At 42.2% G+C, this 15,809-nt stretch overlaps 2 protein-coding genes across 3 annotated transcripts in view; one reads left to right on the top strand and one right to left on the bottom strand.

The window, feature by feature from the left end:
- The window catches only part of supt5h (SPT5 homolog, DSIF elongation factor subunit), a 57,165-nt gene extending 47,978 nt beyond the window's left edge, over positions 1–9,187 (top strand). Inside the window, exons 26-31 of the mRNA XM_061972245.1 lie at positions 6,395–6,500; positions 6,582–6,740; positions 6,816–6,984; positions 7,058–7,255; positions 8,732–8,827; positions 8,903–9,187. Coding sequence (XP_061828229.1) covers positions 6,395–6,500; positions 6,582–6,740; positions 6,816–6,984; positions 7,058–7,255; positions 8,732–8,827; positions 8,903–9,043 — 869 coding nt within the window. The 3' untranslated portion in view covers positions 9,044–9,187. The remainder of the gene's footprint in view (positions 1–6,394; positions 6,501–6,581; positions 6,741–6,815; positions 6,985–7,057; positions 7,256–8,731; positions 8,828–8,902) is intronic.
- Positions 9,188–9,235: 48 nt separating this feature from the next.
- rnaset2l (ribonuclease T2, like) overlaps positions 9,236–15,809 on the bottom strand; it is a 26,123-nt gene continuing 19,549 nt past the window's right edge. For both annotated transcript variants that reach the window (XM_061972243.2, XM_061972244.1), the window contains exon 9: positions 9,236–9,553. In XM_061972243.2, the coding sequence (XP_061828227.1) occupies positions 9,374–9,553 (180 nt within the window). In that variant the 3' untranslated portion in view covers positions 9,236–9,373. The remainder of the gene's footprint in view (positions 9,554–15,809) is intronic.

The raw sequence follows: 15,809 nt of genomic DNA, 5'->3' as shown, positions 1-15,809 counted from the left end.
CGCTTCCTGTTCTATGGGGGCGGGTGCTTACCTTGGCGGTTGCTTGCGTAGAAGAAGAAGCACTTCCTCTTCTACGGGGAAAAAAGATGGCGGCTGTTTACCGTAGTTGCGAGACCGAAACTTTATGAAAATGAATCTTAATATTAATCCATATATAAAGCGCACCGGGTTATAAGCCGCACTGTCAGCTTTTGAGTAAATTTGTGGTTTTTAGGTGCGGCTAATAGTGCGGAAAATACGGTATTTATTGACTGTATCTAAAAAAGATAAAAATATATTTTTATTTAAATGAAGATATGAAATAATCCTAAATGAAATACAATGACTTGGTTTATATTATTGTATATACTAGGTCAGTGGTTCTCAAATGGGGGTACGCGTACCCCTGGGGGTACTTGAAGGTATGCCAAGGGGCACGTGAGATTTTTTTTTTAATATTCTAAAAATAGTAACAATTCAAAAATCCTTTATAAATATAAATAAAAACCTATCTTTTTTTCCAAATAGTTCTAGAAAGACCACTACAAATGAGCAATATTTTGCACTGTTATACAATTTAATAAATCAAAAACTGATGACATAGTGCTGTATTTTACTTCGTTATCTCTTTTTTTCAACCAAAAATGCTTTGCTCTGATTAGGGGGTACTTGAATTCAAAACATTTTCACAGGGGGTACATCACTGAAAAAAGGTTGAGAACCACTGTACTAGGTCATAAAATCAGTGTCAGTTGAGTCGGTCCATAGGTTGCCTGTAGGGATTTTTTTATGTCCAGCAGATGTCAGTATTTAGTGACACAGTATCGACACAGTATCAATACAGTTTTGCAATGTGTCGAAACGCTTCATGACGCCTCATCAACCCATCACTAGCGCACCGGGATATAAGCCACACCCACTAAATCTTAGACAAAAAAGGTTTTCCCATATATTATCCGCAACAGACTATAAGCTGCAGATATATAGGTTGCGACATGAGTTATTTACACAGTAAGATTCTGTAAATGTTTATTTACAAACCTTAATTGTTTCCAAACGGTGCCTGTAAAACGGCTGATCAAACAAAACAGAAGTCATTGTCATGGACCCACTAGCTGCGAAAGCTATCTCTCCAATCAGCTTTGCATGCTCAATAACTTCACGGTGACGTCTTGGAGAGTTTACTGAGGAATTTGTGAAACTGAAACAATACAAAAAGAATGCCATTGTAATTTAATAATACAAACACAACACTCGTAAACATGTTAGCATGTTAGCTAATGCTAAGAATGCTAGCATCATTACATTACAATAGCACGTACAAATATGCATGAAAACACTCTTACAGACATCACACATGGGACGGTTTATAAGTATAAACAGTTTGTTATAATGTAAAACTTACAAACGTTGTTTGGAGTGATGAATGAAGAATCCATACGAGTAGTAACATTATGGACGGCGAGAAGACTGTGGTTGTAAAAAAACAAAATAGATAAATAGAAAGACACTGCACAGTGAGTGAATCCGTCCAAATGATGGTGTCATAGCACAAACAATATAACACCCGGTCAGTTTTTTTAATAAAATCATTTTTATTATTGCCGTTGGCGAAGAAAAATCCATACATTAGCAGCTCCGTTTTATAAGCTGCCGGGTCCAAAGCGTAGGAAAAAAGTAGTGGTTTATAGTCCAGGATTTACGGTAATATGATCCTAGAAATGGGTGATATAGAGGGATAGATAGTTTTTATTCATCCCACAATGAGGAAATGATATGTTGCGGTGCAGGTTTTCAATACAGTAACAGAGGTAAAACGTAATTAAAAACTAAAAAAATTGAATAATACATATTGCGCAAAAACACTATCTTAACACCTGTATTGCACACTAAGAAAAGAAAAATATCACAGTAATCACATGAGTGCGTTGCAAAGTCTTGTGGCTGTGGATATGGTCTAAAATCATCCCAATATACTGTACTGTATATTTCAGCCTCTTGCTATAACAATATATTAGTTGGTATGTAAATAATAGAACCATTTCAAAATGGGTTACAAAGCCTCCTAATTTAGTTTTGCAGTACCACATTGCATCATTTCCAGTTGTATTATTTTCCCATAACTATTACTAATCTACTCGCTAATATAATGTTAATATCTGGTTACTAATTTCATTAGATTTTTCTATCTACACTTTTGTTAAAACGTAATACGCACTTATTCTTCTGTAGTTTGAGTACTTCGCATTAGTTTTGGCCGATACCACAAATGCGGGTATCGATCCAACAGGGGCAGTACCAATCACACCAATGCAGATACTTCAAATTTTCAAGATCATTTAAGGATTACATTTTTGATCACAATTGTAATCAGACAAAAACACAGGATGGTGGTGTAACCATCAGTGTTGGGTTAGTTACTGAAAACCAGTAACTAGTTACAGTTACTACCGTAGTTACTTTATTTCAAAAGTAACTTAGTTACTAACTCAGTTACTTACACCAAAAAGTAATGCGTTACTGTGAAAAGTAACTATTTAGTTACTTCTTTTCCCCCCCTTTTTTTTAAGGCTCCCATTAATGCCCTTTTAGCCTTCATTTCAGTACTGTTATTGCACTGGAGAATAATACAATGTGTTGATCAACTTGACATGCATTTGCATCACTGAACTCTGCTAAGCAATGTGGTCTACATACAACACACAAAGACAAAGATATGTTTCAAAAGGCCAATTTATTTCAGGCCAGAACAAATTGACAAAACTATTTTAAATAGCTGCAACATAATGGCACTTTAACTTTAAGTAGATAGGATCTTTGATCCAAGACACAACTTACATTTAACTAAAATGTTATTTTCTTTGTGCTCGACAAAAGAAAAGTATTGAGAATGTCTCCATGTTAAAAAACTCGACTTCTGGCTTCGCCATGATGTCTTGTTAGTTGTTATGAGAGTAGCGTATGTGTGTGTGTGTGTGTGGCCCTTTAAGATATGACAGCATGTGAGGTGAGTGACGTCAGTGAGTGAGTGGGTGAGAGAGGTGAGCGAGCGGCGACAGTGAGTGCGTGCAGGTGCTCTAGCTTGGTGGATGGCCGCGTCCAATAAAATCACAAAGTTGCAACAAACCGCCGGTCTCGTCATTCACCCTCAGCTGTAAAGACCCACTGCCGGGTAAAGTGAAGGTTGTTAGCCCCGAAGACGTACATAGGCCCTGGAGGAACGTCTCCCCTGCGCTCCTCAACTGCGGTATGGGAGTCCTCCCCGCCCCCACCGACACAAAGCACGCCTTTTCTTTTCCACCGAAGCGCTGCAATAAAACACACTCAGATCTTCTGTTTCTAGCCGATACTACATGAAAAATAACGTAAAATAACGCAGTAACGCATCATGTAGTAACGGTAACTGAGTTACTGAATATGAAAAATAATGCGTTAGATTACTAGTTACCGCCGAAACAAACGGCGTTACAGTAACGCGTTACTGTAACGCCGTTTGTTACAAAGTAACGCGTTAGTCTCAACACTGGTAACCATATATCAATTAAATATTATATAGTTTCCTTATTCTCTTTTATTACGTACTATATTTTGTGAAAAATAAAGTCCAAAGTGGAAAATAACTAAACATAAGAAAATACTATTGGCTCTGATTTAAATCATTTGGGTTTTGCCCTTGAACACCTCCAAATAAAGACCCAAAAAAGATGTTGTGATATTAAAAAATAATCCATGTGGTATCGACCATATACTGCTGTTATACTAGATTGATAATGTCACTGTCGATATTTGTACCGACGATCGGCCCACAACTGTTTATATGCAAGAGCTCTATGTAACCTATACGTGCTACAGATCAATGCAATACTGTATATACGGGGTTTTATGGGCTCGTAACAGAAGACCAGGGTTTCGACTTGGAGAGAGAAGGCAGAGCCTAAACTGTAGTTTGGTTGACACCGTGTATTAGACAATTGGTGAGGGACAGCAGATATATACACACAATAAGTTGAATGGCCATTCAACATGAAACAAATCGGGAAAACAGTGACTATATACATATATACAATTCTAATTTCATTAATTAATATTTCTGGATCTGAATAAATCTCAGTTCAGACTTAGAGTTCTTAGGAAAAAAGAAAGGATGGCAGTGCAGTCCGTGTACTGCAGGTTAAAGATGGGAAAAAATGTAAAGGGTCGGCTCGAGAGCCTCCTACCCGCCCAAACAGAACAGGTGGTGGGGTTTCTGGCTGGAATCTTCCAAGAACACTCCTTGGACTAGATGCTCCTTTCTTTAGCTCGCCATCAAAACAAGAGAAGCCTGGCCTGTGTAAGAGCCAGGAACATTCTTATAAATCCATGTGTACACAACATATCTTCTTTCCTCCATATTGTACAATATAAATCAATAACATCAAAATCACAATATGCAATAAAATGCCAAAATAACTATTAGCAGCATCAGTGCACTAAACGTGCTTATTGTCAAAACACATTTAAAAGTACATTTAATACACAAATAGTTATCAAAGGTTTAAATCATAAACCTTGTATACGGACGATTGATAATATGCTACAAAGACTGTTGCAATGAAAACAATCGAAGAGAGATAAATGCTAACTGTGCTATGTTCATAAATATGGACTCACCAACAGCTTAATGAGAGAAAAAAACTCCGGCGCTGGTAGTCGGCTCTATAAAGTTACAAATTAGGCATTTTAGTTTATACTTAGTTAGCACAATATTCCAGGTAAAAACGAGGATAAAAACCTACCTCGACCATACAATCGGTCTGTCAGCTGGCCACTTCCTGCTACCGGCTTATAAGCCCAGCCAATTGGACCGCGGCGGTCACGTGACCAGGAAGCACGCACAGCGCTCAAAGAGTAACTAGCAAGCAAGAGCATACCAGTCAAATTCAAAAAGGTATGAATTTGGCACCTGCGTTACATCTAGCTTTAGCATGGCTTCATCCATCCTCCTACAGTGTGTAGTGTAGCATGTTTTGCTATTCCTCGTCCTCCAGTGATAATGATACATGTAAGAAACCCTTTACTTTCCGCCTTTGAGATGAGGATTAGTGATTTGGAAACGGCTTTACGCTATGGAGCGACGTTAGCCCTTTGCTTGCTAGCAATGACATTATATTGCGTTGAAGACGTGTTTGTAGTTGTCAAGTTTGCAGGACACAGAATGTGTTATCAACGTGCATTTTCACTATATAACTATTAGAGATGCGCGGATAGGCAATTATTTAATCCGCAACCGCATCAGAAAGTCGTCAACCATCCGCCATCCACCCGTTCTAACATTTAATCAGAACCGCACCCGCCCGCACCCGCCCGTTGTTATATATCTAATATAGACGATGCAAGGCATTAGTGAGGTTATAAAGCTTTTGCCTGTTAAAGAAAGGAGACTGATCCAATGCAGCACAGACATTCGCGTGCCACGCTGTCACGGCCCAGACGCACACCAGTGCGCAATCATATGGGAGCCGCGCTGAGCGCACCTCCAAGCGCGTCTCGCTGCCGGCGACGGCCGGGTATGGGCCCGACGTTCCAGCGCCATCCATTTTCAGGGCTAGTTGATTCGGCAGGTGGGTTGTTACACACTCCTTAGCGGGTTCCGACTTCCATGGCCACCGTCCTGCTGTCTATATCAACCAGGGTGAGCCCCACCCCTTTCGTGAGCGCACTGCGCGCGGAGTGACCCCTGTTACGCGCCCCCGGCAACAGGGGTGGCGGGCAGATAAGCTGCGCGGGCGGAGCGCGCGGAGTGACCCCTGTTACGAGCCCCCGGCCACGGGGGTGGCGGGCAGGTAAGCTGCTTACCTGCTGCGCGTGACGCCGGCCGCGGCGAAGGCGGACGAGGCGGGGTGTCGGTGCGGTGGGCGCGGCGGTGACCCTGGACGTGCGTCGGGCCCTTCTCGCGGATCGCCTCAGCTACGGCTCCCGGTGGGGCCCTCTCGGGGGAAGGGGCCTCGGTCCCGGACCCCGGCGAGGCGTCCCTTTTCCGCTCCGTAAAAGTGTCCATCTCTATTTTTTTTTTTTTCTTCTGTTGTGGCATATGCTGCAGGTGCCTGCTCGTTTTTCGTATGTGGGTAACAACATTTAACTATGTATATATATTTCCCAATTGGTTTAACTGCCACCCGCCTGAATCTATTTAAAATCTAATTTTTTTTTATTTCAACCGCCCGACCCGACCCGCGGATAAAATCTAATTTTTTTTAATTTCATCCGCCCGATCCGCGGATAATCCGCGGACTCCGCGGTTGTGCCCGCAAACCGCGCATCTCTAATAACTATAGTATTAAAAGCTCTATTGTCATTTATATTGTATATTGTTATTGCGCAACATTATATGACCCCTACAAAGGCATAGCATGATCCCCTCTTTTCTCCCTGTCAGGAAGCCGCACACCTCACAGCGGCTCGCAGACGCCACTGCATGATGGGAGCAGGACGCCTGGTCAGAGCGGAGCCTGGGACCCCACCAACCCCAACACGCCGTCCAGGTAAAGTACACTCACAGGTCAAGCTTCTCACGGCTGATTGAAATGCTTGAATGCAAAGATTTCCTGTTCTTGTTCCTTCAGGAACGACGAGGAGTACGACTTTGGCTATGATGACGAACCTTCGCCCTCCCCTCAGGGCTATGGGGGTACGCCCAACCCGCAGACGCCAGGTTACCCAGAAGTCCCCTCCCCACAGGTCAACAATCAGTACAACCCTCAGACACCTGGCACACCTGCTATGTGAGTACTGTCTCATGAACACTGGCTCGGATTCCTTCTCTCTAACCAAACAGCTGTCATCATGTGCCCATGCAGGTACAACACGGAGCAATATTCCCCTTACGCTGCCCCTTCCCCTCAAGGCTCCTACCAGCCCAGTCCTAGTCCTCAGAGCTACCACCAGGTGGCGCCGTCACCCGTGGGCTACCAGAACACGCACTCTCCAGCCAGCTACCACCCAACGCCGTCGCCCATGGCCTACCAGGTAATGTCCTTCCTTGCCCGTTGTCTGAATGACTGCTGATGTCATCAAGAGGATGACCGTGCACGTTCCACAGGCCAGTCCGAGTCCCAGTCCAGTCGGCTACAGCCCCATGACCCCCGGAGCGCCCTCTCCTGGTGGCTACAACCCTCACACTCCAGGTTCCAACATCGAGCAGGGCGGCAGCGACTGGGTGACCACCGACATCCTGGTCCGAGTCAAGGACTCCTTCATGGACCTGATGGGACAGACCGGCGTCATCAGGAGTGTGACAGTAAGAAACATCTTCCTGTTTTAGTGTTCCAGCGGTTCTCCCAGCAAAACATTGATTATATCTGGAGGAGATGAAAAAAAACCAGCATCATACCTGCCAACTACTCCGGTTTTCCCGTAATTAGTACGGTTTTCATCAACCTATTCCGGGTTACGGTTGCAGTGATAAAAAATACGGTTTTTCATTAATTAAATTTTTTTTTTTTTTTTTAAGTTTTATTCACGAAATCGCGTAACAACAATCACAATCGACACTGCTTCCCGTAACTTCCTATCGAGCCATTCCGAATGCCATGCGCGAGGCTATTTATAGCACCGCTGCCAAGCACGAGGCACCTGTTGCCATTGTTTCCAAACGAGCGAACGATCATGGAATCAGCCGGAGAAAAATCGCAAACGAGTCTTAAACCGAAAAGAAAACTGCAGTCATTCCGTGAAGAATATTCAAAAGCCTATCCGGGAATAATTATCCGTTCCAAAAAGGGTGAAAACTACGCGAATTGCACCTTGTGCAGACAAGATTTTTCGATCGGACACGGAGGAATTAGCGATGTAAAAGACCACGTTGGGACAAAAAAACACAAGTCTAATGCCGTTGCTAAATTTGGATTTTAGCCACAAAAAGGTAATGACACCAATGTTATCTATTGGAATTGTTTAGTACTGTTATACTGTTAAAAGTGTTTATACTATTTATGCTTTCAAGTCCAAGTTGAAGAAATCTTGTTAAATGTTGACAGCATAACTACCAAAATACAGAAGTATGTCCTTAATATTTTTGCAGTGCTATTTCTGTTGAAAAGTTAAAATGATTACATTAGAGATGTGATGTGCCACTTTTCAAGTGTCTGATGGCTTAAATTAATTTTCATTAATTTTTCATATTTTGAATTCTTTTGAAAGGCTTACAAAAAAACTACATTTGAATTGTAATTCCATGCTATTGACAGGACTATTAATTTTAATGAAGTTAGCTTACCATGTTTACAGTATGATAATTGTGATAGAAATGTGAATTTTAGGCACAGAATATTTTTTACAATTGAACAAGGCAGTAGATTATACAAGCTTGGACAGAAAGTTAATAATGACACCAATTTTTTTTAATGGAATTGTTTAGTACTGTTTTACCATTTGTTTACTGTAAAAAGTGTTTATACTGTTTATACTTTCAATTAACAAATTGAAGTCTTGTGAAAGGTTGACAGGATAACTGGCATTAACTGTCAAAATAATTTCAAACTATTGAAGTTAGCTTACAGAATAAACATGTCAATCAACCCATATGATTTTTGCTGTAATATTTTTGTTTTGAAAAGTCACTGTGACTGATAGAAAAGTGATGGTTTTAGCAACATTTTAACCTGTCTGAATGCAATCAATCATTTTCCCTGGACCCTGGCTACTAGGTTTTTCTGATTTCAAAAGTTGGCAGGTATGCAGCATCACTGAGTAGTGGACTTCTCTTGTCCTGCAGGGCGGGATGTGCTCCGTGTTCATGCAGGAGTCTGAGAAGGTGGTCAGCGTCAGCAGTGACCACCTGGAACCGGTCACCCCCACCAAGAACGACAAAGTTGGTGCTCGCAGACAAACCATTCTCCTTTTGAAAGTGTCATGTAACGGGTGTGCGATGTTTGTGTGGCTGCAGGTGAAAGTGATTCTGGGAGAACATCGCGAGGCGACAGGGATCCTGTTGAGCATTGACGGCGACGACGGCATCGTACGCAAAGTACTGGACCAGCAGCTGATGATCCTCAACCTGAGGTTCCTGGGATGTCTGGGCCACTGATGTCCGCACACTTTGTCGTGTCCTCCCTTTCGCGCGTCACATGGATTCTTGTGGCTCATCAGCATTTTACTACCAATATAAACTTTATGAATCTTTCTATTTTTGTTTTGTTTTGTTTGACTCGACTCTTACCAGCTCAGTTGGTTTTAGTTACCTGACATGACTTCAATAAACAGTCAGCAGGCCAACACGTATTGTCATCTTTTTAATCAGCTTGCTACAGGAACCAAAAAGTCAGGTGACTGGTGTGTCACGTGACCCGGTGGGCATCAGGCTAGTGTAAGTATTGACCATGCTTGCGATGTGCGAGCGGCTCCTGGCGTTCTGCTGTCATCCGCAGGGTTGCAGCGGCCGCTGGTGGTCGATAGGGAAGAAGTAGAAGGACCCGTCATCCGGGCAGGGGTGTCCTTTGGGCATGGGCAGGACCCCCGTGTTGTCGTCATGCCGATCACAGCCCAGTGTCATGTTGCGGGACAGATAGATCTTCAGCTGAAACCACACCTCTCGATCCTGACGGGAGGATCACACGTGAGCAACGTTTCTTCTACATCCTCGTGGACTACCGCTGTTCAATACTGTACAGCAGTGTTTCCCAACCTTCCAGCCAGAGGTGGGTAGAGTAGCCAGAAATTGTACTCAAGTAAGAGTACTGTTACTTTAGAGATTTATTACTCAAGTAAAAGTAAGGAGTAGTCACCCAAATATTTACTTGAGTAAAAGTAAAAAGTATGTTGTGAAAAACTACTCAAGTACTGAGTAACTGATGAGTAACATACACACACACACATATATATATATATATATATATATATATATATATATATATATATATATATATATATATATATATATATATATATATATGTATGTGTGTGGGAAAAAAAATCACAAGACTATTTCATCTCTACAGGCCTGTTTCATGAGGGGGGGTTCCCTCACTCATCAGGAGATTTTAATGGGAGCATTCACATACCATGGTTTATATAGGGCACAGAGTGGGTGGGTACAGGCTGGCGTAGGGGCGTGGTGATTGGCTCATGTGTTACCTAGGAGGTGTTTCCGTCTGTGGCGGCATGCTGTTACAATTTTGCTGCGCTTGTTGAGGGATGACAGGTCTGGACGGTAAATAATAAACAGTTTCTCTTTCAAGCATAGGTTGCATCTTTTATTACCACTATTGTAAGGTGTGCTGGATGCAAGAATTTGCCATGTTATTGAATATTCAACATTATTGTCTTTGAGGTCCCAAATGTGTTTGCTGAGTTCTGTGGTATTCCGCAGGTTTTGGTTCCTGAAAGAAGCCTTGTGATTGTTCCATCTGGTTTTGAATTCTCCCTCGGTTAATCCTACATATGTGTCGGATGTGTTAATGTCCTTGCGTATTACCTTAGATTGGTAGACAACTGATGTTTGTAAGCACCCCCCGTTGAGAGGGCAATCAGGTTTCTTTCGACAGTTACAGCCTTTGTTAGTTTTGGAGTCGCTCTGTCCGGGGGCCGACGGCTCATTTGCAATTGTTTTGTTGTGGTTTGAGATGATTTGTCGTATATTGTTCATACAGCTGTAGCTCAATTTAATGTTGTTCTTGTTGAATACCGGTACTTTTCTTAGGGTGTTGTCTTTGGGAAAGTGTTTGTCAATCAGATTGAGGAATTTGTGTCCAATGTTAGTTGAGACGTTTCAACTAACAAGGCACCACGCGCGCGCAAAATGGTGTCGCGCGCGCGCGCACGAAGTGGAGAATCAGCGCGCGATAACAGTTTTTATGCGCTCGGATTTTTGGCACTAATGTGACGCCATACAGTTGCCATTGTTTCCAAACGAGCGAACGATCATGGAATCAGCCGGAGAAAAATCGCAAACGAGTCTTAAACCGAAAAGAAAACTGCAGTCATTCCGTGAAGAATATTCAAAAGCCTATCCGGGAATAATTATCCGTTCCAAAAAGGGTGAAAACTACGCGAATTGCACCTTGTGCAGACAAGATTTTTCCATCGGACACGGAGGAATTAGCGATGTAAAAGACCACGTTGGGACAAAAAAACACAAGTCTAATGCCGTTGCTAGCGATACAAGTGGAAAACTTTCAACGTTTTTCGTCGCCCAAACAGTGATGGTTTTAGCAACATTTTAACCTGTCTGAATGCTAATAATCATTTTGCGTCGGCTGAACCCCCCACCAGGACTTTGTCCTGGTCCTACTGGGGCCTGCGGCCCCTGGACCCTGGCTACTAGGTTTTTCTGATTTCAAAAGTTGGCAGGTATGCTATGCTCTTTCCATAAAAAACAAATTAATCTCATTCTTGCCGATTACTGAAACAAGATATTATTATGGTATAATCGCGCCCCTTAACCGCCACGCAAAACTTTAAGTTTTGATGAGCGTAAACTAGTTAGCCTGCCATCAAACAGCTAAAATGTAATTAAATTGATTTTGGGCAGTTTATATATTTATTTAATCTCATTCGCTCTCAATAGACAATGTAAAAAGTAATGTTTTGTCTACTTCTTCAAAATCCATGTTGTCATCAATTAGTGACCTATTCAAGGCTGTAATTACTAGTGATGTGCAGATCGATACTGAAATATGGATACCGCTGATACCAGATATTTCTGCTCTAATATCGATTCGCAAATCAAAATATTGATACATTAGCATACCTGCCAACTACTCCGGTTTTCCCGTAATTAGTACGGTTTTCATCAACCTATTCCGGGTTACGGTTGCAGTGATAAAAAATACGTTTTTTCATTAATTAAAAAAAAAAAAGGGTGAAAACTACGCGAATTGCACCTTGTGCAGACAAGATTTTTCGATCGGACACGGAGGAATTAGCGATGTAAAAGACCACGTTGGGACAAAAAAACACAAGTCTAATGCCGTTGCTAGCGATACAAGTGGAAAACTTTCCACGTTTTTCGTCGCCCAAACAGATTCTTTGGATGTGATAAATGCCGAAGTTTTATTTACGGAGGCAATAATTGAGCATGGACTTCCAATCGCACTGGCTGATCACATGGGACAGTTAAATGTTTGTAATGCAACCTTTAAAAATCATTACGCGGTGATCGCGGTCCCAAAAATAAACTTTTCTTGCATGATAATGTCCAGAAAAACTCACTTTATATTACTATAGAGTCCTTTTAACGAATGAGTTTGATGGTTTATCACAAACCTTAAATGAAAGAAGTCCTTTGTTCTCAGTGCGCAATCCTGTCGGCTGTATTTCACAGCACGTCTTTGAAAACTTGAAGTGGCATAAAACATTTAAAACAAAGGGGTTATAGGAACAATCACTTTCAGTGTTTTATGCCACTTCAAGTTGTCAAAGACGGTATGCTGGTGCCCGACTGCCACAAGTGGAACAAACATTTGAAACAAAGGGGGTTATAGGAACAATCACTTTCAGTGTTTTATGCCACTTCAAGTAAACTTATCATAAAGTTACCATATCATTTTTGCAGTATGATCAATCTGATAGAATAAATTTGGATTTTAGCCACAAAAAGGTAATGACACCAATGTTATCTATTGGAATTGTTTAGTACTGTTATACTGTTAAAAGTGTTTATACTATTTATGCTTTCAAGTCCAAGTTGAAGAAATCTTCTTAAATGTTGACAGCATAACTACCAAAATACAGAAGTATGTCCTTAATATTTTTGCAGTGCTATTTCTGTTGAAAAGTTAAAATGATTACATTAGAGATGTGATGTGCCACTTTTCAAGTGTCTGATGGCTTAAATTAATTTCATTAATTTTTCATATTTTGAATTCTTTTGAAAGGCTTACAAAAAAACTACATTTGAATTGTAATTCCATGCTATTGACAGGACTATTAATTTTAATGAAGTTAGCTTACCATGTTTACAGTATGATAATTGTGATAGAAATGTGAATTTTAGGCACAGAATATTTTTTACAATTGAACAAGGCAGTAGATTATACAAGCTTGGACAGAAAGTTAATAATGGCACCATTTTTTTTTAATGGAATTGTTTAGTACTGTTTTACCATTTGTTTACTGTAAAAAGTGTTTATACTTTCAATTAACAAATTGAAGTCTTGTGAAAGGTTGACAGGATAACTGGCATTAACTGTCAAAATCATTTCAAACTATTGAAGTTAGCTTACAGAATAAACATGTCAATCAACCCATATGATTTTTGCTGTAATATTTTTGTTTTGAAAAGTCACTGTGACTGATAGAAAAGTGATGGTTTTAGCAACATTTTAACTTGTCTAAATGCTAATAATCATTTTGCGTCAGTGGGCGAAGCCTGAACCCCCCACCAGGACTTTGTCCTGGACCTACCGGGGCCTGCGGCCCCTGGACCCTGGCTACTAGGTTTTTCTGATTTCAAAAGTTGGCAGGTATGTAATATATAAATAACTATTGTTTATGCTGTATCATTTGCTACACACAACTTTTTTTATAGCTATTATATTTAACTTGTATATACCGATAACTATTTTAACAGACACATTAGGTACATGTGCACAAACTATCAGTATCGCCATTACCAGCCTGAATTTTATTCGGTATCGGATTAGAAAGAAAATCAGTGGTATCGCACATCACTAGTAATTACCCAACCTCAAATATTCCACTCTGCAACTTATTTTTAGAAATATTTAATGTTTTCCATTATACAATTATTTTTGATGAAGGGTTAGCCATAAAACATAACAAATAATACAAGCTTTGTATCAATAGATAGATCTGAAGTTGTTTTTCAAGAGTTGAAAGTTAAAAAAATAAATAAAAATAAATTTTTTGGAGTGTGTATCATAAAGTTGCACAAGGTTTAAAAAGGATGTTTGTTGATGTAACTGCGCCCCTGCGTAAGACGGCAGTGTGTGTGTCGTCCGCTAACCTTAGCAATGAGGATTCATTGAATGTATGGCTTGATTATACAGTAGCTAAGGTAGTATTTTTGCCTCATACATGTTAGAATCCTGCGCATGACTGAAGCATTGAGGAGTGGGACAATCCAGGACTAGCTGCAGCGTGCTCTAACAACCACTAGGTAGCATTTGGGAGAAAATAATACTGTATCATATCTTTTGTCTTTCAGACTTATCAGGTTTTAGCAAGTCGATAGTGCATTCTTCACTCACCCTTTAAGAAGACAAAAACTAACCCCAACCCACTGTAATCCATCCATCCATCTTCTTCCGCTTATCCGAGGTCGGGTCGCGGGGGCAGCAGCTTAAGCAGGGAAGCCCAGACTTCCCTCTCCCCAGCCACTTCGTCCAGCTCCTCCCGGGGGATCCCGAGGCGTTCCCAGGCCAGCCGGGAGAGATAGTCTTCCCAGCGTGTCCTGGGTCTTCCCCGCGGCCTCCTACCGGTCGGACGTGCCCGAAACACCTTCCTAGGGAGGCATTCGGGTGGCATCCTGACCAGATGCCCGAACCACCTCATCTGGCTCCTCTCGATGTGGAGGAGCAGCGGCTTTACTTTGAGCTCCCCCCGAATGACAGAGCTTCTCACCCTATCTCTAAGGGAGAGCCCCGCCACCCGGCGGAGGAAACTCATTTCGGCCGCTTGTACCCGTGATCTTGTCCTTTCGGTCATGACCCAAAGCTCATGACCATAGGTGAGGATGGGAACGTAGATCGACCGGTAAATCGAGAGCTTTGCCTTCCGGCTCAGCTCCTTCTTCACCACAACGGATCGATACAGCGTCCGCATTACTGAAGACGCCGCACCGATCCGCCTGTCGATCTCACGATCCACTCTTCCCCCACTCGTGAACAAGACTCCGAGGTACTTGAACTCCTCCACTTGGGGCAAGATCTCGTCCCCAACCCGGAGATGGCACTCCACCCTTTTCCGGGTGAGAACCATGGACTCGGACTTGGAGGTGCTGATTCCCATCCCAGTCGCTTCACACTCGGCTGCGAACCGATCCAGTGAGAGCTGAAGCTCTTGGCCGGAGGAAGCCATCAGGACCACATCATCTGCAAATAGCAGAGACCTAATCCTGCAGCCACCAAACCAGATCCCCTCAACGCCCTGACTGCGCCTAGAAATTCTGTCCATAAAGGTCATGAACAGAATCGGTGACAAAGGGCAGCCTTGGCGGAGTCCAACCCTCACTGGAAACGTGTCCGACTTACTGCCGGCAATGCGGACCAAGCTCTGACACTGAGCATACAGGGAGCGAACTGCCACAATAAGACAGTCCGTGACCCCATACTCTCTGAGCACTCCCCACAGGACTTCCCGGGGTACACGGTCGAATGAATGCCTTCTCCAAGTCCACAAAGCACATGTAGACTGGTTGGGCAAACTCCCATGCACCCTCAAGGACCCTGCCGAGAGTATAGAGCTGGTCCACAGTTCCACGACCAGGACGAAAACCACACTGTTCCTCCGGATAGTCGAACCTCGGACCCACTGTAACATGACTGCAAATTATTTGCTTTTCTGGGACTGATTTTGTGCGCGTGCACGCGCTCCCTGCACGTACGTATGGCATGAGTGACAAGCCTGAACGCCAAATAAATACCTGGGACCGACAAGCAATTTTTTTTCACTAGAATTAGTCATTGTGAAAACTTAAAAAAATATATAAGTTCTGATAAAGCACTAAAGGTAATATTAGTTAGCAGGTGGGGTTTTTTTCCATCTTGTGTAAGAGCATTTAATTGTTCTGCCTGTCGCTATTACTCTGGCATAGAGAAATTATTTGTCGTAAATGGTCATTTTGGGACCAATTAAGTAAATTGGGTAACTTCCTGCAGTACACTAATGTGGCG

This window comes from Nerophis lumbriciformis, linkage group LG17, assembly GCF_033978685.3.
Source record: "Nerophis lumbriciformis linkage group LG17, RoL_Nlum_v2.1, whole genome shotgun sequence".
Lineage (NCBI taxonomy): Eukaryota > Metazoa > Chordata > Actinopteri > Syngnathiformes > Syngnathidae > Nerophis > Nerophis lumbriciformis.
The sequence above is the reverse complement of the archived record's forward strand: the minus strand, read 5'-3'. Positions and strand labels throughout refer to the sequence as shown.